At 62.8% G+C, this 26,995-nt stretch overlaps 2 protein-coding genes across 3 annotated transcripts in view; one reads left to right on the top strand and one right to left on the bottom strand.

The window, feature by feature from the left end:
* Positions 1-24,228, bottom strand: part of VWCE (von Willebrand factor C and EGF domains) — a 28,233-nt gene extending 4,005 nt beyond the window's left edge. The window contains exons 1-19 of one of the 2 annotated variants that reach the window (XM_059710495.1): positions 23,536-24,228; positions 21,543-21,637; positions 21,335-21,424; positions 20,867-20,995; positions 18,757-18,873; positions 16,331-16,447; positions 15,384-15,512; positions 14,196-14,629; positions 14,032-14,125; positions 12,035-12,117; positions 8,315-8,402; positions 6,842-6,927; positions 4,859-4,976; positions 4,320-4,405; positions 2,772-2,868; positions 1,717-1,799; positions 620-710; positions 465-547; positions 73-163 (exon numbers count right to left, since the gene is read on the bottom strand). In XM_059710495.1, the coding sequence (XP_059566478.1) occupies positions 73-163; positions 465-547; positions 620-710; positions 1,717-1,799; positions 2,772-2,868; positions 4,320-4,405; positions 4,859-4,976; positions 6,842-6,927; positions 8,315-8,402; positions 12,035-12,117; positions 14,032-14,125; positions 14,196-14,629; positions 15,384-15,512; positions 16,331-16,447; positions 18,757-18,873; positions 20,867-20,995; positions 21,335-21,424; positions 21,543-21,637; positions 23,536-23,645 (2,221 nt within the window). In that variant the 5' untranslated portion in view covers positions 23,646-24,228. The remainder of the gene's footprint in view (positions 1-72; positions 164-464; positions 548-619; positions 711-1,716; positions 1,800-2,771; positions 2,869-4,319; positions 4,406-4,858; positions 4,977-6,841; positions 6,928-8,314; positions 8,403-12,034; positions 12,118-14,031; positions 14,126-14,195; positions 14,630-15,383; positions 15,513-16,330; positions 16,448-18,756; positions 18,874-20,866; positions 20,996-21,334; positions 21,425-21,542; positions 21,638-23,535) is intronic. The other variant, XM_059710496.1, reaches the window with a different exon arrangement.
* TKFC (triokinase and FMN cyclase) overlaps positions 1-26,995 on the top strand; it is a 66,639-nt gene that overhangs the window by 3,203 nt on the left and 36,441 nt on the right. The window lies entirely within an intron of this gene.

Genomic DNA, 26,995 nt, shown 5'->3' with positions numbered 1-26,995 from the left:
CACACCCTGCGCTTACAGTTCTGTCTGAAGGAGGAAGGCGGTGGAGAAAGCCAGGCCCCGCGGCCTGCGTACCTGGGCAGGAGGCGCAGCAGTCCCCGGGGGGCGTGGCGGAGTCCCCGCAGGCCGGCCGGCAGGGCGCCTTCTCACAGCTCACCTCTCCCAGCTGGGGCAGAGAGGGCACAGGTGAGGGCGCCCAGCACCCCGCCCGCCCGGAGCAGCCCCCCCAAAGGCCTGCTGCACCAGCTGTGGGACCCACGGCGAGACCCGAAGGCCGAGGCTGCAGAGCCTGGCCCTCACCCGAGCGCTCACGGAGCGGCAGGTGAAGCCAAACACCTAAGGGAGACCGCAGAGGGAGGCCGCCTCCCAAGGAGATCAGGCAGGCGGTCCGAGCGGAAGACGGGCTCACACGGTTAAGGGCCTCGAGCTTTGCCGAGGGACAAGGGCCAGCAGCAGGGGCCGCTCACCTGGCACGTGCACTGGGTACAGGGCTCGTCGTCCAGGGTGAACACCTGGCCGTTCCCCACTTTCCTCCCCTCGAAGTTGCAGTCTGCAGGGCAGAGGAGAGGCCCTGAGCGCCAGGCCCGCCCGGGCCGCGGGCGTGGGGGCGGGTCCCACTCACCTCGGCACACCGGGCAGCACTGGCCGTCGGGGTGGAAAGGGTAGGAGCAGGCGATGGGGCAGTCCACGGGCGAGCAGGCCACGGAGCCCAGCTGCGGGACACAAAACAAGGCCCTTCGACCCGGGGGCTGGCGGGACACGGGGAGGACAGGGCACAGAGCCACTGAGTGGCCACCAGAACCACCGGGGGCGGGGGAGAGGGCCGTGGCGGGGGCGGGGGATGGGTGACTGGGTCGGAGTCTGTCTCCGCGCTGGAACGCAAGCCCCACAGGCCACGGGCCCGGCCCTGTGCACAGAGCGCACCTGTCGCCGGGTGAGCAAACCCATGAACTGCCCAAGAGAGTGAGCTCCCGAGCCCCAGAGGGAGGACCGGAAGCCAAAGCTCCCGATGCACACGGCCGTGAACCTTTCCACGGACCCTGCCCCTTCCCAGCAAAGCTGGGCCTGACAGCAGGGGATTCCCGTCCTCCAGGCACCAGCTGCCTGGCCATCGCACGCCTTTCAGACGGACGGACGGAGGGAGGACGGTTTGGGTCGAAGTGCGCTGCGCTCCGAGCCCAGGTGCAGAGCACGGGGTTCGGCTCTTGGTCCTGAGCTCACCAGCTGTGGGGCCCGAGCAAATGCCTGTCTCTCTGTGCCTCGTTTCCCTTCCGCCCACAGATGGAGAGGCGTGGTGCCCACCCCCTAGGGTTCTCTCGAGGACTGAGCTCCTGCCTGCACGGGCTGAGGGCAGGGGTGGCACGGGCTGAGGGCAGGGGTGGCACGGGCTGAGAGCAGGGGTGGCACGAGCTGAGGGCAGGGGTGGCACGGGCTGAGAGCAGGGATGGCACGGGCTGAGGGCAGGGGTGGCACGCGCAGAACGGAGTGTGTGCACAGAGAAGGGCCGCAGACCCCAGGCCCCTCCGGGAGATCCCTGCGCCCTGGTCGCCAGCGCAGAGGACTTCATCGGGGCGGGTGGACCCGGCCCCTGGCCCCGGGTGACGTGCTGGGCAGCTGGAGGGAGCCCCCGGCACCAGGGCCCAGAAGTGACCTTGCTCCTGAGGTCTCTGGGTGAGGCGCGGGGCAGCCCGGGGCGTTCCGCGGCGGGCAGGGCCGTACCAGGCAGATGCAGCTCAGGCACGGGTCCAGCAAGGATGGGAAGGTCTGGTTGTTGTGGAAGGTCCTGCCAGTGTAGGTGCAGCCTGCGGAGAGGCAGGCGGTGAGCGCCCCGGGCGGCGTGGCCGCTGACCCCGCTCCTGCCAGGGCCAAGGTCCAGGCTTATCTGGGGGGTGAAGGCCAGGCGCTGGGGAAGGGACAGCACAGATCCGGACTGGGTTTTGGCGCTGGGCTCGGCAGAGGGCTCAGAGTTTCATTCCGTCCCGTGCGGTCCCCCAGCCCAGCCCCTGGGTCAGGCGCTCCCTCCCCTCCCCCTCGCCTGGTGCGTAGGACAGAGGCCTAGGAGACAACTGGGTGCCTGCACCACAGCCACGCCCTCTGCTGCTCCCACTCGGCCGAACCCAAGCCCCACCTTCCAGAACATTCCTTCGCACCTCCCCCTCCTCTGCCTCCGGAGGCCCACGTACATGAAACCCTGATCTGCTTACCTCTCACTAGTAGGTAAAAAGCAGGTGATGAGACAGTAAGGAAGTATTTTAAAGGGAAAAATATATGTAACATATATCTAGGACATGGTAGGTCGAGATGTATATTATGGATGTGAGATAGATACATAGAGATTATATCACAAAAAGAGCCTGGGAAAACAAAACCATGAGATTTAGAAGTGACAACGGGCCCTTCTTAATGTCTTTATTTCTGCTTTCTGTGTGCTCTAAACGTCCTACAATAAGATGTTACTTTTGAAACAAGGGAGAAGCTTCTATGAATAAACTGGCACTTTCCCCCTCTCTCCCTGTTCTCTGTTCCCAGGTACGGCTCCTCTGTCACCCAGCGAGGCTGCCGGTGTGGCACGTCTTCCTATCTGCCTCCCGCACCCGGACAGGGCCTGCCACGAGCAAATTCTCTACGTCTGAGCCTCAGTTTCCTCATCTAAAATGGGGTTGCCCACGGGAAGTTGTGAGGATGGCTGTGTGGTGCTTCACGCGGAGGAGCCTGGCTCCGAGAGGGCCGAGTGCGGCGGAGAGGGGTGCCGGGGAGCCCCCCGCGGGAATTACCTGCCGAACAGTCCGGGCAGCACTGTCCCGGGATCCGGATGGGGTGAGGGCACGAGTCCACGCAGTCTGTCCGCTTGCAGCTCACGGAACCATCTGCCTGAGGGAACGAGACCCCGCCTCGTTCACCAAGACCCCGCCCGCGACGCCAGTCTCCGCCCCACGCCCACTCGCCCTCCCCGTCCCCCCAAAAGAGGGCGAGGCTGCAAACTGGCCAAGGCTCGTCCTCGAAGGCGCCCCGACGCAGCAGGAGGTGGCAGGTCTCCCCCAGGAGGACCAGCGACTGGGGAAGGGGTGTGGGCTTCCGAAGGCCCCATCTCCAAGGACAGGGGAGGTCAGAGCGGGGGCCAGGTCCCTCGGCTTCCTGTCTGCTCCAGCGGCAGCCAAGGCCGCGCCATCACCCCCCAAATTCTGCCCTCGGCGTTGCCCTGGGACCTGGCTCACCCCCACCGACGGAGTAACAAAATCCCGTTTCTATCCCCACCCGCGGTGTGTTTCAGAAGAAAGCGCCTGCCAGCTTGCTCTGTGCCCCTACGATCGGAAAGTTCATGAGCCTCAGGGGCTTTCTCACAACCCAACTCGAACTCCAGGGACAGGCTTCCGAGTCTGTAACGGTCTCAGGCAGCGGTTCTCAACCTTCCTCACGCCGCGACCCTTCAATACAGCTCCTCATGTTGTGGCGACCCCCAATTTCATTGTTACAAATTGAACATAATTAAAGCATAGTGATTCATCACAAAAACAATATGTAATTATATGTGTTTTCCGATGGTCTTAGGCGACCCCTGTGAAAGGGTCGTTCGACCCCCAAAGGGGTCGCGACCCACAGGTTGAGAACCGCTGGTCGAAGGCCTTTTAACAAACGTCGAAGGGACTCGAAGGCTGCGCTTCTCACAGGCGGGTGCACCCCCATCACCCCCATCACCCCATCGCCGGCAGGAAGCGCCGGTTCTGAGCGGGAGGTCAGGGCGGCAGGAGGTTCTAGGCCACCAGGCCCGGGGGCCGCCACGGCTGCGGGTGCCGGGGCCGCTGCGCCACAAGCGCTAAGGCTGAGCTCTGGCAGCAGGAAGGGAGGCAGGGCGCACTGAGAAACGGAGCCGACACGACCCTGGTTCTTGGAGGGAATGTTTGCCTTCCCTCCACCTGCCCTAAACTCCAGCACCTTCTCCTCGTCCGTTTCTGAGGCAGGCGATGCGGCCACACGACTCACACCAGCGACCACAGCACTGCGCTTTCACAGGAGAGGCCGGCACCCCTGGCCGCAGGGCCCTCCGTCACCTGTGCCCGGGCCCCTGCTGGGAGGACGCCACCCCCAGCGCAGCGGCAGCCCTAAGGCGGACGGCCAAGCGCGTGTGCCGAGAAGTCTACCGAGGACAGCATATGCCGGGCGCGACGCTTTCTGTCGAATGGAGCTGGACGGGGTGGGGACAGGCTGAGGGGCCTGAGGGCAGGGAGCCTGGGACACACGGACGGGTGGGGGTGGGGGTGCCGCTCGGGGTGCGGGGAAAGAGGGGGCGGAAAGCAGCTGAAGGCGCGCAGGTTGCCATTCACCTGGCAGATGCACAACTCACAGGGGTCACCAGGAGACCAGATCTGTCCCACCGGAAACTCGGTCCCATTGTCGTCGAGAGAGCAGCCTGGCCAGGGACAGTGCGGGAGGAAGGACAAGTGGGTCCCGCGCCCGCACGACCTACAGCCCCCCCCAGCGAGGACAGACGCCTCCACTCGTCCACGCTGTGCAGGAGCTCTGAGGGGCACCCTCACCCCTGCACACAGGCACCCGGTGCACACAGGCCCGGTCACACCAACACAGGCTCACACGTGCACCCGTGAACACACATCCACAGGGAGAAGTCATTCACACAGACACACACACACACATGTAGATGCCACTCACACAAACACACGCTCACATGTGCACCCGTGAACACATATCCACACGGAGAAGCCATTCACACAGACACACACACACACATGCAGATGCCACTCACACACAGACAGACACGCACACAGACTTACACACTCAGGCGCACTCTGAGCCCCAGGCCTGTGCTGGGCGCAGCCCCAGGACGCACGGCCGGGGCGCTCACCTGTCTTGGGCGCGGGCTCCCGGCAGGTGAAGCAGCACTGGCCAGGGCCCAGCCACCACTCCTCGCGGGGGCAGTCCAGCTCTGGGCACGGTGTGAAGGCACATTCCACTTCCCCATCCTGGGAGAAAGCCAGAGGGCACGGCCCGTGAGGACAGCTCCCGCCCTGGGCCAGGGGAGGGCTGAAGAGGGAGCTGCCCTCCCCTCCTAAAAGCGACAGAAATCTCCAGGGAGCAAGAGGGAGGCAGGGCGAGTCCTTGGGGGCTGGGGGGCCTGGGCGGAGGCTGGCGGGTCCTGGGGATGTGCCAGCTGCTCGTCTGGAGGGTCCCCTGCCCGCGGGGCCGCAGCGCTTCCCCTCGCTCCGCAAAGCCGTGTCCCTCAGGCTCCCTGCCTCCTGCTCTCGCTGATCTGCTCTCACTCTGCAGCCAGACAACTTTCCCACGCACCAACCTGATGCGCTCGCGCCACCACTTAAACCGCCAGCAGCGCCCCCAGCCCCAAGCCCTAGCCCGGCTGGCAGAGCCTCTCAGGACTGAGTCCGAGGCCGAGGCTGTCAACCGGCCCCCCCCCCGCCCCCGCCAGGCTCCTTCCCCTGGGCACTGCCCTTGGCCAATGGGCACCAGGTCTTCCAGGTGCCAATGGCTCCTTTGCCCCCGACTCCCTGGGGAGCCAGGGAGCATACACAACCACTGCTGCTCCCGGCCTCTGACACGCCCATCGCTGCGGGGAATGCACTCCGGCCCTAGGGCACCAGCCTGGCCCGCCTGCACTTGGCTCCCTCCATGCCAGTCCTGCTCCCCTCACCTGTTCTCCTCAGAGTTCCCTCAGAACATCACCTATAATCCTGACCCAGGCCCAGCCCAACACAATCCCACCTGCAGCCTCCTCTCTCCTGCAGCCTCCTCCCGCCTGCAGCCTCCTCCTGCCTGCAGCCTCCTCCCGCCTGCAGCCTCCACTCGCCTGCAGCCTCCTCCTGCCTGCAGCCTCCTCTCTCCTGCAGCCTCCTCTCTCCTGCAGCCTCCTCCCGCCGGCAGCCTCCTCTCTCCTGCAGCCTCCTCCCGCCGGCAGCCTCCTCTCTCCTGCAGCCTCCTCCCGCCGGCAGCCTCCTCTCTCCTGCAGCCTCCTCCCTCCTGCAGCCTCCTCCCGCCTGCAGCCTCCTCTCTCCTGCAGCCTCCTCCCGCCTGCAGCCTCCTCTCTCCTGCAGCCTCCTCCCGCCTGCAGCCTCCTCTCTCCTGCAGCCTCCTCTCCTGCAGCCTCCTCTCTCCTGCAGCCTCCTCTCTCCTGCAGCCTCCTCCCGCCTGCAGCCTCCTCTCTCCTGCAGCCTCCTCTCTCCTGCAGCCTCCTCCCGCCTGCAGCCTCCTCTCTCCTGCAGCCTCCTCTCTCCTGCAGCCTCCTCCCGCCTGCAGCCTCCTCTCTCCTGCAGCCTCCTCTCCTGCAGCCTCCTCTCTCCTGCAGCCTCCTCTCTCCTGCAGCCTCCTCCCGCCGGCAGCCTCCTCTCTCCTGCAGCCTCCTCCCGCCGGCAGCCTCCTCTCTCCTGCAGCCTCCTCTCTCCTGCAGCCTCCTCTCCTGCAGCCTCCTCTCCTGCAGCCTCCTCTCCCGCCTGACCAGCCAGGGTGTAGAGGCCGTGCTCTCGCCTGATTGGTGCAAGTCACCCCTCAGTCTCGCCTTAGCATCTCCCCTCCAAGAAGGCTTCCTGGAGACTGCAGCTCTGGTCACCTGCCCGCCCTCCACCGAGGCTGCGGCCCCGACAGAGGGGACTGGGGCTGCGGGTGCCCGGCTGTGTCCCCAGCGCTCAGCATTGCTCCAGCACACAGTAGGTGCTGCACAAATAGCCCTGCCGGAGGACGAGCTTCAAGGAGCCTGCGGAAGGCCTTGGTGAGTGGAGATCCCTTAGCCCCCTGCTGCCTCAGTCTCCCTTTCTCTGCGTGCTAGCATCTCTCCTCCTGGCCGAGGCTCCCCCCCGTCATCCACCACGTCAGCCCCTACCTGGCAGACACAGGTGGTACACTCGTCGCCATCCCCACTGAACACGGCCCCGTCTGCATACCACCGGCCGTGGAAGTAGCACCTCCCTGCGGAGAGGAGGGGGAGAAGCAGCTCAAGGCCTCTGGGTGGGGGCAGCTGAGGAAAAAGGGGGAGCAGTGGGTAGGGGCCAGGGAAGTTGACACTCGCACAACACGTCACAGCACAGCCCACGCCCAAGAACCCCACCCACTTCTCCCCTCTGGCTCAGCGGTTGAGCGTTGACCTATGAACCAAGAGCTCAGGGCTCAATTCCCAGTCAGGGCACATGCCTGGGCTGTGGGCTCAATCCCCAGTGGGGGTTGCAGGAGGCAGCCGATCAATGACTCTCATCACTGATGTTTCTATCTCTTCCTCTCCCTTCCTCTCTGAAATCAAGATAGATAGATAGATAGATAGATAGATAGATAGATAGATAGATAGATATGAAAAATATACTAATACTTAAACAATAACAGAGAATGAGCCATGAGTAAAAACATCTTTAACCAAAAGGGCCAGGGAAGCCCAGAACGCAAGAGGAAGAGAAAAGAAGAAATGGAAGAGACAGCCAGACACGGAGACAGCTCTGGGCACCTTGCCCTCCGGGGGCGCGGGGAGGACTCGGGGAGAGCCTCTCACCTGAAGACCCCCCCACAGGCGGCAGCAGCCTCCAACCCGCCCAGGCCCAGCTGCGCTAGTCAGGCTGCTCTGGGTTCAAATCCCACCCACACGACCCACAGGGAGTGGCGTTGGACACGACACGCAAGCTCGCCGAGCCTCCCTTTTCCCGCCCGTTCAGTGGGGTTGCTAACAGTTCCTACCTCCTAAGAGCACATCGCCTATTCAAAAGAACGTTTCAATTAGAAGCAACGTCTAACATTTAAAGGTTAAGAACAAGTACTTTAAGAGGATGCCGACTCTGAAATGGGTAGGCTTGAGTTCAGCTCGCGCCTGCACTCACTGGTGTGCCTCCGGGCAGTGCCTTGAGCTCTCTGAGCCTCAGTTTCCTCATCTGTGAAATGGAGCTACGAAGGTGGCTCCCTCAGGGCAGTGCCCCATGGAGCAGTGAGATCAAGGTCTGGCAAGTGCCCGCACTGAGTCAGCAGGGAATGTCAGCGTCGGCGATGAGGTCATCCCGGGAAACAGAACCAAACTTTAAGAAAGGACCAGCTCAGCAGTGGGGAAGTCGAGGCCCCTCTCCATCGCGAGACAGCAAAAGCCAGAGTGGGCTCCACCCCCTTCCTGCCTGTGTCGGAGGTGCCTCCGGGCCCAGCCTAGCTTCCAAACCACTGAGCACACAGTAGGTGCTCCACTAAAATGGGCAGCTTGAAATGCTTCCCTTGATCTGCGTGTCTAAGCGGAAATCAACCCTTCCTCTCTCTTCCACTCACCTTGCCCCTCCCAGAACACCCTAAAAAGCTACATTCTCCCACCCACCCCCACCCCGTCCCTCACCTGGAGCACAGGTGCAGCAGTCTGACTCCAGGGAGGTCTCACAGGGGCCGGGAGGACACTCGGGGGAGATGCAGGACACATTTCCAGCCTGCGGAAGTGAGAGGCGGCGGGTGGGGGGCGGGGAGAGGCGAGCCAGGCTCTGGGGCCCCGCAGGCCCATCGGGGACCAGCCAGTCCCCACCGGTCACACCACCCAGGGTTCCTGTCCAACCCAGGAGCCCCTAACGGCCTTCCCAGACCTTCAAATGCCGCGTGGTCCCAGCAAGGGGAGCCTGAGGGACCAGGGTCTGGCGTGTATTTGGGGTGGTGAGAGCATTTCCCTCTCTGAGGCGAGGCCGGACGGAGGGCAGGCGGTGCTGCCACGGTGGAAACGCGCCTCCCCGGCCTCCCACAGCGTCCCGGGCCGCACGCGGAGAAGGCCCTCCCCCAGGACACCTCCCAACGCCCACATTAGCGACTGAAAGGGTCAAACTTAAAACCGTGTCTTAACCACTTGAAGTTCAACCCAAAAAGCCCCTGGCTCTGGAGCCGGAGACCCAAGCCCCAGGGCCGGCTCCTCCACTCACATCCGACCCGTCCATCGCCCTCCGAGCCTCGGTCGCCAGGCTGTCGGGGAGCTGAGGACTGGGTGAGAGGAGTCACCCCAACAGCGCTCCCTACTGCACACGTGGCACAGACAGGGCTCCACGACGGGTGCGGCCGTGTCTGCGTGCCCCCCGCCCCCCATGCGCACCGCAGCTTTGTCATCGCTGCCAGGCCAGGGGCTGCCTTTAACGATGGTCAGAGGGGAAAAAATGCCCGGCCGGCGTGGCTCAGTGGTTGAGCATCGACCTAGGAACCAGGAGGTCATGGTCTGATTCCCGGTCAGGGCACAGGCCCGGGTTGCTGGGCTCCATCCCCAGTGTGGGGCGTGCAGGAGGCAGCCGATCAATGACTCTCTCTCATCCCTGATATTTCTCTCTCTTTCTCTCTGAAATCTACAAAAATGTTTTAAAATAAATAAAAATAAAGATGGTGAGAGAGTGGCAGTGAGGGTTGGTTGGCTCAAATCCCAGCTCTGCTCCTCCCCGCCTCAGTCTTCCCGTCTGTGGAATAGGGCCAGTCAAGCTGACCTTGGAGAGCTGCCGGGAGCCTCAGGTGAGAACAAGGTGAAAGCACTAAACCCGTGCCTGGTGCACACTGGGCGCTCAGAATCAACCCCCTGTGGCCGCATCTGGCACACAGTAGGTGCTTAATAAGTATTCCTGGAGGCATGACTTGGCTGAAAGTAACGTGCTCTCCCTGCTGAGTCTGGCACGAGGCTGCCTTCACTGGACTGGCAAACGCGTTGCCTGGGGAGAACAGCCTCCCTGGCCCTCGCCCCTCCCTGGACAGATGGACCCTGGTTGCCAGTCGGCTCTTCTCTGCTCAGCAGAGCCTCGCTGGTTCCGCGGACCGACAGGCCTCACAGGTCCGCCAGGCTTTCCAATTCCACGGCTTCCGACCAAAATCCCCAGCCTGGGAACGCTCCCTCCACCTCTCCCTCCGTCTGAGCTCACCTCCAACACCCTCTTCCCTGCCTCCAACCCCCCAACATTGAGCAACAACCTGGAGGCTCCGAGGCTCCGGATCTTCTGAGCTCACCAGGCAGATGCACACTCACCAGGCAGATGCACACTCACCAGGCAGACGAATGCACACTCACCAGGCAGACACACACTCACCAGGCAGACGGACGCACACTCACCAGGCAGACCCACAGTCACCAGGCAGACGGACGCACACTCACCAGGCAGACCCACACTCACCAGGCAGACAGACGCACACTCACCAGGCAGACGGACGCACACTCACCAGGCAGACCCACACTCACCAGGCAGACGGACGCACACTCACCAGGCAGACCCACACTCACCAGGCAGACGGACGCACACTCACCAGGCAGACACACACTCACCAGGCAGACAGACGCACACTCACCAGGCAGACGGACGCACACTCACCAGGCAGACCCACACTCACCAGGCAGACGGACGCACACTCACCAGGCAGACCCACACTCACCAGGCAGACAGACGCACACTCACCAGGCAGACACACACTCACCAGGCAGACAGACGCACACTCACCAGGCAGACGGACGCACACTCACCAGGCAGACCCACACTCACCAGGCAGACGGACGCACACTCACCAGGCAGACCCACACTCACCAGGCAGACAGACGCACACTCACCAGGCAGACCCACACTCACCAGGCAGATGGACGCACACTCACCAGGCAGATGGATGCACACTCACCATGCAGAGGCACACTCACCAGGCAAACGCACACTCACCAGGCAGACGGATGCACACTCACCAGGCAGAGGCACACTCACCAGGCAGACCCACACTCACCAGGCAGAGGCACACTCACCAGGCAAACGCACACTCACCAGGCAGACGCACACTCACCAGGCAAACGCACACTCACCAGGCAGAGGCACACTCACCAGGCAGACCCACACTCACCAGGCAGACGGATGCACACTCACCAGGCAGAGGCACACTCACCAGGCAGACCCACACTCACCAGGCAGAGGCACACTCACCAAGCAGACCCACACTCACCAGGCAGAGGCACACTCACCAGGCAGACCCACACTCACCAGGCAGATGGACGCACACTCACCAGGCAGACCCACACTCACCAGGCAGATGGACGCACACTCACCAGGCAGACGCACACTCACCAGGCAGAGGCACACTCACCAGGCAGATGGACGCACACTCACCAGGCAGACCCACACTCACCAGGCAGATGGACGCACACTCACCAGGCAGACCCACACTCACCAGGCAGAGGCACACTCACCAGGCAGACGCACACTCACCAGGCAGAGGCACACTCACCAGGCAGACCCACACTCACAAGGCAGACCCACACTCACCAGGCAGAGGCACACTCACCAGGCAGACCCACACTCACCAGGCAGACCCACACTCACCAGGCAGATGGACGCACACTCACCAGGCAGACCCACACTCACCAGGCAGATGGACGCACACTCACCAGGCAGATGGACGCACACTCACCAGGCAGATGCACACTCACCAGGCAGACCCACACTCACCAGGCAGACACACACTCACCAGGCAGACAGACGCACACTCACCAGGCAGACCCACACTCACCAGGCAGACAGAGGCACACTCACCAGGCAGACCCACACTCACCAGGCAGACAGACGCACACTCACCAGGCAGACCCACACTCACCAGGCAGACCCACACTCACCAGGCAGACGGACGAACACTCACCAGGCAGACCCACACTCACCAGGCAGATGGACGAACACTCACCAGGCAGACCCACACTCACCAGGCAGACGGACGAACACTCACCAGGCAGACCCACACTCACCAGGCAGATGGACGCACACTCACCAGGCAGATGGACGCACACTCACCAGGCAGACCCACACTCACCAGGCAGATGGACGCACACTCACCAGGCAGACCCACACTCACCAGGCAGATGGACGCACACTCACCAGGCAGACCCACACTCACCAGGCAGACCCACACTCACTAGGCAGAGGCACACTCACCAGGCAGACCCACACTCACCAGGCAGACGGACGAACACTCACCAGGCAGACCCACACTCACCAGGCAGATGGACGCACACTCACCAGGCAGATGGACGCACACTCACCAGGCAGACCCACACTCACCAGGCAGACGGACGCACACTCACCAGGCAGACGCAGACGGTGCAGTTCTCAGCAGGAGGGGAAAACACAGCCCCCTCGGCTCTGACGACGCCACCGTGGAAACAGCCTGTGGGGACAGACAGGCGGGAGGCGTCAGATCTCCTCAAAGCAGAGGGGGTGTCACCGCCATTCCAGGCAGCTCGCACCTGGCCTGGCGCCTTCTCTCAGGGCCGGAGGCCCCGGGGCAGGGAGGCCCGGGGGGGGGGGTGGATCCAGGTCCCCGGCACTGGGTGGGCTAAGCCCCCTGGAGAGCTACGGGGAGACACCCCATAGGATGCCCCTGGGAGGGGCAGAGCGGGTTCCATGCATGTCCAACAAAACCAAAACTGCGCTGAGAGCATGACCTTTACTCCCATCCTGTCGGAAAGGCAGCCCTGCCCACTCAGGTCCCCGAGTGGTCTTGGTCATGGCCCTCACCCTCTCTGGGCCTCCTGTGAAATGGAAACGCCAGCGCACGTGCCCTGCAGGGGGCTTGGGAGGGTCCACAAGCTCAGACGTAAAGTACCCAGCACTTCATGCTACGGCTCGGTACAGCGTAGGGACCTGGGAAAAGGTCACGACTATCACCCAGAAGCCGGCAGCGGCCTTGGTACCCTAACCTGCAGGGAGACGTTTTCACTGCCAAGTGCAGCGGCCATGGCACCCTATCACCGCACAAATGCCCACTCAGGCCCCCCAGCTCCACCCAACAGAACCTGCTTTCTGACAAGACCCCCAGGGTGTGAGTGCACGGCGAGTTTTGAGGAGCTCTGTCGAAGGGCCTGTTAAGATTGGGGTCTTTATCCTATAGCAAAGGGACACAAAGGGAAGACTGTAAGCAGATGGTAGGAGGAAATCGGAAGGGGTGCAATTTGCAAAGGGCTACTCCTCTGGCTACAGGATGGGGCAAGGAAAAGGGACTGCAGCGTGCATGCGGAGAGACTCATGGAATGAATGGATGAATGAATGGATGGATGGATGGATGGATGGATGGATGATGGATGGATGGATGGATGGATGGATGGATAGATGGATGAATGGATGGATGGGTGGATGGATGGATGAATGAATGGATGGATGGATGAATAAATAGATGGATGAATGAATGGGTGGATGGATGGATAGATGGATGGATGGATGGATAGGTGGATGGATGGATGGATAGATGTATGAATGGATGGATGGATGAATGGATGGATGGATGGATGGATGGATGAAAGGATGGATGATGGATAATGGATGGATGGATGGATGGAGGAATGAATGGATGGATGGATGGATAGATGGATGAATAGATGGATGGATGGATGGATGAATGAATGGATGGATGATGGATAATGGATGGGTGGATGGATGAATGGATGGATGGATGAATGAAAGGATGGATGATGGATAATGGATGGATGGAGGAATGAATGGATGGATGGATGGATAGATGGATGAATGGATGGATGGATGGATGGATGGATGATGGATAATGGATGGATGGATGGATGGATGGATGATAGATGAATGGATGAACGGATGGATGAATGGATGGATGATGGATGGATGAATTGATGGATGGATCGATGGATGGGTGGATGGATGAATAGATAGATGAATGGATGGATGGGTGGATGGATGGATGGAATGGATGGATGGGTGGATGGATGGATGATGGATGGATGGATGAATGGATGAATGGAGGGATGAATGGATGAATGGAGGGATGAAGCTCAGAGGGATCCCAGAAGATGAAAAGTCCCCCTTGAGCGATATCACAGCCTAGACCAGCGGTTCTGACTGTGGTCCCTGGACCAGCAGCATCACCTGGGAACTTGGTAGGAATACTGATTCCTGGCCCCACACATGCTCAATGGGAAGCTCTGGGGTGTGGCCCAGGGGCCCCCCTTCAGGTGATCCTAAGGTCTGAGAGCAGCCTATCGGCTGCAGAAGGGCTGGGGGAGAGAAGAGGCGCGACCACACGGGGAACCCACAGCCTCCCTGGACCAGCTCCCACCTGTACAGGACGGACAGCACCCCCTGTCTCCGGAGGGGATCGGGTGGGAACAAGCAGCTTCACACGTCGCCTCCTCACAGGTCACCTGCCCATCCTGGAAGCGGGAGCTCCGGTCACCACAAGACCCCGCACCCGACCGGGGCAGCCCGAGGACTCTCACCCACCTCGCACCAGCACTGGGAACACCCGGGCTCTGTCCAGTGGCTCCCCGACTCGTGCATGGCTCCCAGGTGCCAGCAGGCAGAGGGCCCCGGTGTGGGCTGTGGGGCTGTGGGGCTCCTGGGCAAGGAAGGGGTAACCCCCTTCTCCTGCGGTTGTGTGGAAGGTCTGAGGGTCCCCAACAGGGAGACGCTAGGCACTGGGGTGGCCATCGGGGTGGACGGCAGCCTCGGCAGGACGGAAGGGGAGGCTGCTGGTAGTGAGGAGGTGTGAGCAGGCGGGCAGGTGGTCCGGACTCCCACTGGGGGCCCGGGAGCCCCAGGAGGGGGGTGTCCCGGGGAGAGGGCCGGCCGGCCGGCCTCGGGCAGCAGCAGCATGTTGGGCGGGGGCTGCAGGGGCTGCAGGATGGCGGATGGGGCCAGCACGGCCGTCGGGAACGCTGGAACGGAAGCACAGAGCCGTCCTGAGGGAGGTGGGACCGAGGGGCTGGACTCAGCGCCACCGCAGTCCCCACGCCTCTGGGCCCGGTTCTCCAAAGTGCTGGGTCCCACGCCAGCCCAGCGGCTCTAAAGTGCTGGGGCTGCGACGCGGCCACCCAGGGAGGCGGATGGGGTGGAGCCAGAGCGCAGGCAGCTACAGGGGCCGTGTGCCCGCCCGCCCAGGTGTGCCCCCTGGGGTGGGAGCCCAGGCCCCGGAGGACTCGCCACGGACTAGAAGGAGCACCTTCCGTTTTCATACGACATGGAACCGACATTTCCCGGCAGGCGCCAGCCGGCAGTGTGGCCAATCGATCTGACACCACTGCCCAGTGTCCCTGGGGCCCAAGTTACAGGGCTGCTACGTCACACGCTCTTTTCTTTTTCTTTTGCCGTTTCAGGGGGACAGAAGGGCGAGGGAACAATGAGGTGGGAAGGGAGGAAGCAGCGGAGGGACGAAGAAAGTTAAGTGTTGTAAGGAAAATGAGTCAAAAATCAAGAGTAGAGAAGAGGGTCAGGCTCTGGGAGGGCGAGGCCTGGTGGGGGGGGGGGGGGCCTGGTGTTGGGGGGCGGGGCCTGGTGCTGGGAGGGCGGGGCCTGATGTTGGGAGGCGGGGCCTGGTGCTGGGGGCGGGGCCTGGTGCTGGGAAGGCGGAGCCTGGTGTGGCTGAGGGTGGGGAAGGGGGTCCAGAGCCGGGAGGCGGGACTGGTCACTCACCTTCACAGGACACCCGGTCAGCCCGCAGCCTGAAGCCGGGCCGGCACGTGCACAGGAAGCTGCCCACGGTGTTGTGGCAGGCGTGGTGGCAGACCCGCCGCTCCTGCGGCCTCCGACACTCGTTGACATCTGCGGGAGAGCCTCGCTGCCCACGGCTGCCTCGTCAGGGCTACCAGGCCTTTCTCCCATCATCCCTTAGCCCCAAAGGCCGCAGTCTCCCTGCCCGGGGGGTGGGGGTGCCTCAGAGGCCCGGCGGCGGGGCTGAAGTCTATGCTGGGGCCCTCGCGGGGTCATGCATCCAGTGGGCGTCTAATGGGTGCGCCAGGGCCTCATCCCCAGCAGCGGGCAGCAGCGATCCAGTGCTGGCCGGAAGGGAGGCGCCCGCTGGGAACCGCAATCCACACCTTGCACCATCCCACCCGCGGGGGTCGGTGGGGTGGCCCCTTCCGAGAAAAGAGTCTCAGCGCCCTGCCCGGGCCTCAGGACACACACCGAGTTCGGCTGGAACACGGTCCTGTTTGGCCTCGGGGACCCCAGCTCCGCCCGGGAGCCCTGCTCCAGCCACACAGACTGGAAACTCCTGCTAAGGGCCGAGCAGACAGGGTCTCCTTCGAAACCAGAGGCGCTAAGGCAGAACGTGCGTCATTTACCAAGCGGAGCACAGGCGGCCAAGAGAAGGGGGAAGAGAGGAACCCTGGGGTGTCTCTGGGAGGAGGGGTGGGAGGGCAACAACAGGATGCACTGGCACTCGGCCAGGAAAAGCCCAAGGCGGGTCCGCGCGCCCGAAGGCCAGCCGGCCTGAGCGGAGGGTCACGGGCTGACAGGCCGGGGGACCAGGAGGTGCCGACTGCCTGCCGCCGGCCTCTCCCTGTCCGTCCCTGTCCCTGCTCTGTCCATCCTCCTGGTTGGCAGCCTAGGAGTGGAGACAACAGGGTCCCCGGCCTCACCTACACAGGAGTGCCGGTTGCCGTGGAGATGGAAGCCGGGCCGGCAGGAGCACGTGTAGCTGCCGATGCTGTTCCTGCATCGCTGCTGGCAGGGCGTCCCCAGGCATTCGTCCGTGTCTGGAGGGACGGCCGAGGCTGGAGCGCTTTCCCGCGGAGTTCTGGAGCCATGCCGTCCCTCGCGTCCCGCATCGCCATCTCCTGCCCCGCTCAGGGCCGCGGGGGCATCCCCTTACCCCCCCCTTTCTCTCTGCCCACATCAGTGTATCCACCCCTCAGCCCCCGATCAGCCTTCCCTCCACCCCCACCCACATCGGGGCCCCGCCACCTTAGTCTAGAGCAGCGGCTCCCAGCGTGGGGCACACGCCCACGGGGGGGGGGGATGTGATTTTTAAGGGGGGCAATTCGAGAATGAGTTATTCGGTGAATTTTTTTTGCATTTATGGTTCTAGGGGCCTCATATGTAGTAGTTAGTATATAAATATGTATCGTGACACGTTTAATGCATTTCAGTTCTCTGTTATATATTTTGAAACTTTGCTATTTTTTCGCATCACTTCATATTATTATTTTTTTAACAATTTCTTAGTGATTTCTTCCTCAGAACTTCAATTGTCCTTCCGTTCTTTTATTTTTCTCCTTCGTGGACGCCATGTTCTTGGGAAGCTGGTTTGGACCAAGTTTGTGGCCTTTTGGGCTTCCTCCACGTGAATAGGGGCTCACTTTTTGAATAAGGAGAATTATGTCACGGGGGGAGGGGAGGCATTAGGATTTTAGAGACGCTTAGATGGGGCGCGGCCAGATAAAGGCTGGGGACCACTGGGCTAGAGTCTGGAGAACAGCCTCGCGCACCGCCCTGCCTCTCCCTGCGCTCCCCCAGGCCTCCCAAAGAGCACCTCGGACCAGGCTCCTCTCCCTCCTCAGCTCCTGCAAGCACCGATGCAGCACCAGAGTTCACAAGCCCTGGGCTGCCCCTTCCCCGGCCTCCCCTGCCCCTCGCCTTTGCTCTGGCTTAAATTCTTGCCCTCTTCCAAGTGCACCCCACTCTTGTGGGCCTCCCCTTTGCCCATGTCCTCTTGTCCGCTTGGACTGCCTTTCTGTCTCGTCTGCTGGAAAACTCCTACTCATACCTCAAAACCCAGCTGCTACAGCACCTCCTCTGTCAAAGCTTCCCCGTGCCGGTATTTGCAAAGGTGAAACCCTACACGTCCATCCGTAAGAGAAGGGTTAGGAGCCGCGGAATGTTTGCGCTGCGGGGCACCAGGCCGCAGTTCAAAGAGCAAAGCAGGGCTGTTGGCCCTGACGGGAGGGATCTCCAAGGCAGATTGTTGGAGGGGAAAGCAAGCAGCGGAATGACTGGGTTCAAATTCCAGCTCCGACACGATCTCGGACAAGTCATTTCATGTCTGTAGGGCTCAGTGTTCCTATCAGGACAATGGAAATAAACTTCATAGGATAATTTGGAGGATGAAATGAGAAAACGCATCCACAGTGCTTAGCAAGGTGCCCAGACACAATCGTTCAGGACTGTGCTCTGTTCACCCCTTATTACATCTCTGTAATAGTGTGTGTGTGTGTGTGTGTGTGTGTGTGTGCGTGCTGGGGAGAGGCAGGCAGATTGATAACCAGGTGCTACGGATGAATCGTGTCCCCCAAATTCACACAGTAAAGCCATAAACTCCAAAGGGATGATGTCAGGAGGGGCCTTGGGGAATCCGGTTTCGATGAGGTCTGGAGGATGAGGCCCTCAGCATGGGATCGGCGCCCTTAGAAGAACAGACATCGGGCGCGGGGACCGGAGGTCCAGACTGCCGACCTTGCCCTGCCCCTGGGCTTCCCCTGACCTTCAACCCTGGAGCCAAGCTCCCTCTCTCTGCCATCTGCGAGCCCTCACCAGGAATGGAGTGGCCTGGCACCTGGGCCTCGGACTTCCACCTCCAGAACCGGGAGGCTAAACTTGTGTTGTTCCAGCCGCCCCGTCTGACCGTGGGGTTGGTTACAGCACCTGAGCTAAGGCCCCGGTCACTCTGGGGCGAGCAGAGTGCAGGAGGGAAGAGGGCCGGACCTGGCCGCTTTAAACCTGTTTACAGCTGATGACAACAGCAAACAGCAGAGACTCACACTGCAGGGCCCGGGGGACTGTGTGTGGCCGCCTCACCTCACTGCTTCCTCGCCTCACCTCTGTGAGTGCAAGTCACCCTAAGATCGCTCTCATCCTGCTCACCTAGGAGGGAGGCGCCTCCTCTCCCGGGGGTCCCCCGCACCTACCCCCGTCCCAGCTTCACGGCTTTGCTCCCCACCAGGCTGGGCCCGCTGGAGGCCGGATGCCTCTTCCTGGCCCTGTCTCCAGAGCCGGGCCCCGGCGGCCTGCAGGGCCACCGGGTCAACGCCGGCCCCCGCAGTAGCCTCCTGCCCTCCGAGCCGCTCACCTTGGCAGCTGTGGCGGTCGGCGGACAGCTGCATGCCCGGCCCGCACTCGCACACGAAACCGCCCTCCGTGTTCACGCAGAGGCCCTCGCAAGAGGAGCTTAAACACTCGTCGATGTCTGGGGAGAGAGGAGACAGCCGTGCGTGGCCCACGGTGCACGCGGTCGGGTGCAGGAGAATACCCGCACGGACCCGGCGCCCACCCCCGCCTGCCCCCACCCCACCCGGGAGAAAGGCCAGGCGCAGGGGAGTCGCCACAGGGAGGCCCCAGAGAGAAGAGGCCGATGGCCAGGCCTCCTCTCTGACCCACGCAGACTGATGACCAAGAGGAGGGCCGGGACGGAGCCGTACCCGCCTGGGGCAGCCCCACGGGGCAGAGGGCATGGCAGGAGGCCTGCAGGGGACACTGAGGACACACATGGGACTGAGACACGGCGCTGGCTCCCCAGATGGTTCCCGTCTGATAAGGCAGGAGCCGCGGCACACGCCCTCGAGGCCACACGCGGCCGGCGAGATGTGCCCACAGGGAACGCCCAGGCCCAGCCCGTCACAGCGGAGAGATGGGAAGAGGACCAGGGGGAGGGGGGAGGGACCAGCAGGGGTGAGTCTGGGAAGCACAGGGGAGACCTGGGCCCAGCCTGGCAGGAGTGCGGGTTCCTGCCGGGGCAGAGGGGGGGGGGGGCGGTCAGGGCTGGGGAACGGGTTAAGGCTCGGCTGGGCAGCACCCAGGAGTCTCAAAGCTTCTGCCCAGGGCAGGTGCCTGGGTCCAAGCAGTGCTCCGGGGAGGTGCAGGCTTGAGGGGCGAGGGGCGCTGGGGGGCAGACCTCCCCACCCCTGCTTCACAGCCCCCCTTCCCCCTCCAAGAACCACACGCTCTGCAGGGCCTGCACCGGAGCCCCTGCCCTGAGCCCGCGTGCCCTCCATTCTCCGTACCCGGGCCCTTCGGGACCACGGCCACCAGGAAGCCCACCCTGACTGACCCCAGCCCCTGGGATCCCTGGTGGCCGAGGCCAATGTGCTCCACCCCCACGCCCGCTGTGACATGTCCTCTGGCTTCTCCTCGGCCAGTTTGCTCTGCGACCAGAAGTGGGTGCGCAAAGTTCTCCCCACAAAAGGCATCAGGGAAGAGGCATGACTTCAGCCGCCCCGACGGGCGGTGCAAGGAGCGCCGGCAGCCAGAGCGTGAGGTGCCCAGCCTCTGTCGCGGCATTATTTACGGCGGGACGCATGGCAGACAAGCTAATGAGGGGTGACAGGGCTGGGGGCTTACACTACACAGCCGCGTGTGCAGCTGTTAGAAATTATGCTGTGAGGACTACTCCGTGCTTCCAATATCACGTCTAGTGAGGAAACTCAGACAAAAACTGTGGAGAAGGGGTGATGTCAACCTTATAAAACACATAGCTATGCATGCCTCACACACATACACACACAGGTACACACGTGCAAACACGTATGCACCCATGGAAAAGGGCAGGAAAGACAGCTCCCTTCTGTAGCCAATACGGCTGGACAGCAGCTCGGACGCGCTGGGCTTTCACCCACTGCCCTCCTTCACGCCCCAACGTTCCCAGGGGCGCTCCCTTTAACGTCTGCACTCGGGGCGGGGGGGAGGGGGGGGGAACGTGATTCTGACAAATTCAAACCCCCAAAGAGGGTTCGCGTCTCCGGAAAGATGCCAGTGGCTGGCCGCCGCGGCTGCAGGAACTTTCCAAAATCACAAGCAAAGCGCGCTTTTACAAAGTAACCCTGGAGTTTCGCTTTCCTCATCTTTCAAAGTCACTTCCCCACAGCGGCCCTCCTCGGGGGACCCTCCTGCAGGCCCAGCTTGCCCCGGGCGGGTTGCGGCCCGTTAGCGTGTGTGTACCCGCGGTCACTGCCCCCGCTCCGCGCCTGGCCCAGGAGAGGCCTCTGCACATGTCTGCGGGAGAGCAGGAGGGCCCCGCGCCCCTGGCTCCATGCTCCCTGCCGCTCTCACGCTGGGGGGCTCCTGCCCAGCCCTGCGCTGGCATCTCTCTGGAGACATCCTGGCAGGCGAGGGCGGGGCACGATTCCCGCCCGCCCCTCCCCCCCCCCCCCCCCCCCCCCCCCCCCCGCTCCCAGGCCTCTTACCGGTGCACCTGATGCCAACAGCTGTCTCCGTCATCGAGAAGCCCACAGGGCACACCCGGGCCACCTCCTGGCAGCCACCGTGGTTACAGGCAAGGTCACAGCCATACTCCCCGCAGGGCCCGTGGGCTTCTGAAACAGGCGGCACACAGGTAAGCACGCGCCATGCCCAGGTCCCGGCCGCCCCTGCCCCGCCAGCCAGGGCTCCTCCTGCCTAAATTCTGCTGGGAAGGTGTCCGTGGAGGCAAACAGGCCTGAGTTTAAACCCAGCTCTGCCACTTACTAGCCATGGCACCCCCGGGGGAGCCACTGACTTCTGTGCCTCCGTCCCTCATCCATAAAATGGCAGGAGAGTGCCTGCCTACCAGGCTTGTCTGGAGACGATATGCGAGGGCACCGTGCCCAGGGCCTGGCACATAATCTCCGTGTTCACAGAGTTTTCCCCAGGAGCCTTCGCCCGCCCCCAGGTACCTGGGCAGGTGGCCCCTTGCTCGCCATCCTGGCAGGAGCAGACGTTGGGAGCGATGCAGATGCCACTCCCGCAGCCAAAGGAGCAGAGGGCTGGGAGGAGAAATGCAGGTGAGGGAGCAGAGGCAGGGGGAGGGTGCCCTGTCTGCCCCAGCTCAGGGAGTGAGCGCCCGCTGGGGAGGATGTCTGGGGCTCGGGGACAGGCACTTACGAAGGGTGCAGTGCCCACTGCCCATGGAGGGCGCCCAGCCTGGGCAGCAGCCACTCCCGAACCCCGAGAGGCAGACGTGGGGGCCCAGCCGGCGTCTGCAAGAGAGGAGAGAGCGCATTCCATGTTCTGATACGTCTACAGAGGAGTGAGCGCCTCAAGCCGGTCGGTCGGTCGGTCAGTCAACAAGCAGCACTCAAGACCCGCAGGAGAGGCGATGGGAAGTTTCCAAAGAAAAAGGGCCCGGACAAAACAGCAATGCGGTACCGTCTCACCCCCGTCAGAAGAGCTGTCATCAACAAATCAACAAACAAGTGCTGGTGAGGATGCGGAGAAAAAGGAATCCTCGCGCACTGCTGGTGGGAGTGCAGGCTGGTGCAGCCACTGTGGAGAACAGTATGGAGTTTCCTCTAAAAACTAAAAATGGAACTCCCATTTGACCCAGTGATCCCACTTCCAGGACTATATCCCAAGAAACCAGAAACGCCAATCTGGTTTTTAGCATTTAGGTGCTCATTAAATGGCTGTTGAGGGAAAGGCTGAGAAGGGAAGCCAGCAAAACGCAGAAGGGGGAGGGCAGCTGGACACACGTCATTCCCCAGGTGGCATCTCGGGGGTGAGGGTGGGGGTGCCTAAGGGGTGAAGAAGAGCCCGCCCGCTGTGCCAGCTGCTGGATGAGGCCCGGCAGTACAGCCTCCAACAAGCCAGTTCCCTGCCGGTGGGGGCGCTGGGCAGACAAGCAGCCAGGTGGTAACCAACGCACTGTGACACTCTGCCCACGGGCCTGGCATGGAGCTCCGAGCAAGTTAAGGGGAGCTCCTGGAGGCTGATGGGCACGGTCTGCGGGCCAGGCCTGTGGGAGCACCCGCCCACGAGGGCCCTGGCACAGCCGCGGGGCTGAGGACATGGTGCGCAGGACAGACCCGCCCCGCTCGGGGGAGACCACCCCGGCCAACTGCGACAAGACAAGCCGTCTGAGCTGGAGTTCCGCGCCGGCGTACAGACATGTCTGCGGGACACGGCCCGGCACCGAGTTCTCTGAAGCCTGCTGCTCTCTGAGGTCATCACAGAAAAGGGGGGCCCTGGGGAGGGGGGCCGACAGGGAGGCCGCAGCCACGCTGTTGCCCGAGAGATGACGTCAGCACCGGGAAGGAGGCGCTGCGCCCCTGCTCCTCAGTCCCGCTCAGAAAGGAAAGGGGAGCCAACCCCGGGGACCAGGGCGCTGCGGGGGGCACAGGTGGCAGGAAGGCTCCCGAACGCGGAGCCCGGAACCTGAGCACACAGGCGGCGGCGGGGCACACACGTGTGAGCCGCGAGCTGCGCCCCCGCAGGGCCGCCCCGGCGCCCCCACCCCCGCAGCCAGCGGCCCGGGGCCAGGCTGCGCCTCCAGCCGGTTCCCGCGGCGGCATCGCGCACACACGTGCTCGGACCCGCGGGAGCCTGGCGTCCGCCAGGAGCGGACCCGAGGGGGCGGCGGCGTCTGTCCGGGCAGAGCAAAGGGACAAACACCCCACCCCCGCCCGCACACGGCGGAAACCGAAACGTGACCCCGAGAGACCCCGCGGGTCCAAGGTCCGCGGCGCGCGCAGAGCCGGCGCCAGGAACAGCCCCCTCCCCCGACGGCCGGCGCCGGGAGCCAGGCCCCGCCCGGGCAGGAGCACCGGCACGTTCTCCGGCGAAGCCAGCGGATCTGCAGACCAGGCGGCACGTCCGCCTCCCTCGCCCAGGTCTGTGCTGCAGGGCGACCTCAGGTGGGCTCCCCCGGCGCCGGGACCTCCGTCCCCTCCAGTCGCAGCCCGGACGGCCCGGACGCAGGCACAGATGCGCGCGAGGCACAGTGCAGTCTCTTTGTCCGGCCCCCACGGACTGCGCCCGCGCGGACAGAACCCCAGAAGGGAGCCCCGGTTCGCGGGTGCCGGCGGCTCCGGGCGCCCCTCCGCTCCTCTGTGCCGGGAGCGCCGCCGCGGCGGGGCCAGGACGGGGCGCGGGCGCTCACCTCTCCGTCCCGAGGTGCCCGGACGGCTTCCTCCCGGTGTAGCCGCGGGCCGGGGCCCCCGGCAGCAGGAGCGCGAGGCCGGCAGCCGCTAGGAGCAGTCCGGCCCACATGACGGGCGGCGGCGCGTCCCCCCGGCTGGCTGGCTCCGGCGCCGCGCGAGGGAGGGGGCTCCCGGCCTCGCCCCTCCTCCTGGCGCCGCGGGGAGCGAACCAGCGCGCCCCGAGCTGGCACGCGGAGCCGAGCAGGGGGGTCGGGGACGCCCAGAGGAGGGGCCGGGGGCCGCGAGGGGATCCCGCGCGCGCCGCTGGGGGGTCTCTGGCACCTCGGAGCGGAGCATACAAAAGGCAGCGCCGCCCGCTGCCCGTGGCCTCCTGGGGAGGCGCAGAGTCCCGGATGGGGTCAAAGATCGGGGACCCCTGGGGGCGGGGTTTGCCCTCGGCCCACTGGCCCTGCCTGGGCTTGGGATTCGGCTTCCTGAGAAGGGCCGTGGGCGGCAGACGGGGGCCCGCGGAGGGAAGAGACTTGCATCCAGGCTGGCGCTGGAGGCTGCGCCCCCAGACGCTGCTGGTCTTGGTGGAACCGAGATGCCTGTGTCCAGGTGCTGGGCCCTTTCACAGTGGGGCTGTTCCAAGCCAGCCCCAGCCGGCCTGCAGGTTTCCGCCCTGATCCTGAGTGAGCGTGCCAGTGGACACTAGCCGGTCTCGAACCCGCGGGCCACTCTAAGCCCCCTTCTGCAGCTGCCCCAGCCAGTCAGCGCCGTGGGCAGGGAGTGGTGAGCAGGTGGCGGTGGCCAGGGTCATTCCGCGGAGGAAGCGGACATCCCGCCTTCTGGGGGGGGGGGGGGCTCTTCCCCAGCCACCCAGCCCCGTGAGCCGGGCTTTGCTCCAGCATCTCCCGAAGGCGGGGATGAGGAACTCGCTACCTGTGGAAGGGGGGCCACTCCAGCTTGAGTCACTGCTCTGTGGGGAAGTGCTCTTACTTCCCACCCAAGTGACCTGTTCCTGTGGTCCTGCCTCTCAGCTGCCGCCCACTGGCTACCCGGGCCTGTCCCGGAGGCCCTTAACATCGGTGGCCACAGATGAACGCGCTACGCCAACAGCAGCCTGGAAGCTTGCAGTTTTCCTTTTGGATGCCTTTATTTTTTTATATTTTTGATTTCCGAGAGGAAGGGAGAGGGAGAGATAGAAACGTCAGTGATGAGAGAGAATCATTGATCGGCTGCCTCCTGCACACCCCACACTGGGGATTGAGCCCACAACCGGGGCATGTGGCCTTGACCGGAATCGAACCTGGGACCCTTCGGTCCACAGGCCGATGCTCTGTCCACTGAGCCACGCCAGCGAGTGCCCGGACACTTTTCCTAACACATCCTAATACCACTTGGCTTTGGGGCAACCCCCATGGTGCTGTGGGTTCAAAACAGGAAAACCTCCGTGTTTTTGTTGTCGTGTTTGTATGTTATTAAATACCAGCTGCTAAGCCGACCTCCCTACCTCAACCTGTGTGGTCCAATTTTTGCAGATGTTTACATTTAGGCTGGTTTTCTCACTTTGTTAGTTTTGATCCATCTTCTGAGCTAAGCTACAAATTCTCAGAAATAGGTTGCGAGAATATTCTGCAACCTGAGTTGAATGTAGCTTCCATATTTATGTCCATTCAGACCCCTAGGGCATCTTTCATTTGTGCCTCAAACATTTGCAGGTGCACTTCCTCCCTCCACCATTCACACTGCATTCCTCCCCCCTCCTTACCAAGTGCTTCAGTGTCCACCTTCCATGACCACGGAGCCACAGATCTAGCTCTGGGACAGACACAGAAAGCTCTTCTCTCACTTGGGCCCACCGAGACCACCATCGATGCCAAGCAAGTGCTCCACCCTGGCCCAGAAGCTACCTGTGCCTGCTCCGCCCACACTCCAGCACACCTGAGCTGCAGTGCTCCGTGTAGCCCCGCCCCTGCGTCCGCCCTTCACTGACAGGGTCTGCCCCACGATGGTCAGAGAACAGCTGCGGTGCAGCCTTGTGTTAAAGAAAAGCCTCGTCCACGTCCACCCGCAGGAGTCGGGGTCTTGGAGGTGTTGCACATTCCTACTGGAGTATTTCAAAAGGGACCACTTTCTACCCTGGCATTTCTCACGTTCCTGGCTCCTCGGACCTTATGGCATCCATCTTGCTCTGCTTATCAAGTCTGCTTCTTCAATTTACTTGTCTCTTTTCCTTTTCTTGTCCTTTGGGTTGTTTGACCCGAGGCTCACAAGTTTGAACCCTGAGAGTCTCGGCATCGGTCCTCCTCACGGACTAGTTGGTCATATCCCTTCGTCGGTTCTTCAGTGTCTCCTCCCCAGGTCTGTGGCTTACGGCTTCTGAGTAACAGAAGGGACCTGCATCTTAGGTGGAGGATCCAGTGTTGTTGGCGCAGAAAGGCCTCTGGCTTGTGACCCTTCCAAACGGTCATGTGATGAGCCAGTGTTTCTATTATTCTCCCAAAGGTCCGTCTGAGCTCGGCCCTTGCATCAGCGCCTACATGGGAGGCGTAGCAGAGCTCCACGGGCAACCTTCACCCTGGCGCCGCGATGAGTGGTGTGAAGGCGGATGGGAAAGTGTGGAAAGTGTGGAAAGTGTGGTCAAGTTTCCAAAAAATGATGGGACCCAATCCTGAGTGAATAAACCCAAGATTGTAGGAGGCTGAGGGCTCTGCAGCTCCCACCGTCCAGGCCGCAGCCTGGCTGTAGCCTCTGCTCACTGTATTGGGCCTCTTGGCCGCAGGCCCACCCGTCAGAAGCGCCCGAGGTCATCACACTGCACGTGCCTTCCTGGCCGGGGCACCTTGGAGTCCACCGCCCACCCAAGGTGACCTTTCCACCCCGGAGGCTGCTGCGTGCCGCCTGGCGGAGCAGGTCCCTGGCACGGGCAGGCCTTCGCAATGCAAACCCGGCCTTGAAGGATTCAAGGCACAGTGCTGACTTTCAAGTTCAAACTGTGGTTTTGAGAGATGCTCATCATTTTTTTCCCTTAAGACCTTGTGTGCTCACACCCACCCCCCGGGGAGCCGGGGGAGCAGGAGCGCCCCGCGGAGGAGCTCGCTCCGAGACCCCCGGCAGAGGTGCTTCCCGGCCTTTCCCTTTCCCGCCAGAGCCTCTCAAAACCACAACTTTCCTGAAACTGTCTCAAAGGCTGGTCTTAAAGGAGTGGCCAGTTCGCCCGGGACCAACCGACTCCACGTGGGGACAGAGCCGCCTTAATTCCCACTGGATCGCTGGGGGAATGTGGGCCCAGACACTGACCCCCTGAGCTAAAGGCAGACTGGTTGCTGGACAGAAAGGTGAACCCCAAGTATGCCCTACACTTGTATTTTCAAACCAAAGGACATACAACTAGAACCCAAAGGGCACGTGCCCACAGGAGGCTGAGAGGTGCGTGAGGAGCTACTGGCCCGTGGCCTCGGAGCAGTGTCGGGGGGC

The sequence above is a fragment of the Myotis daubentonii genome, chromosome 9 (assembly GCF_963259705.1).
Source record: "Myotis daubentonii chromosome 9, mMyoDau2.1, whole genome shotgun sequence".
Classification (NCBI taxonomy): domain Eukaryota; kingdom Metazoa; phylum Chordata; class Mammalia; order Chiroptera; family Vespertilionidae; genus Myotis; species Myotis daubentonii.
Note: the sequence above shows the minus strand (reverse complement) of the source record. Positions and strands in the feature narration are given on the sequence as shown.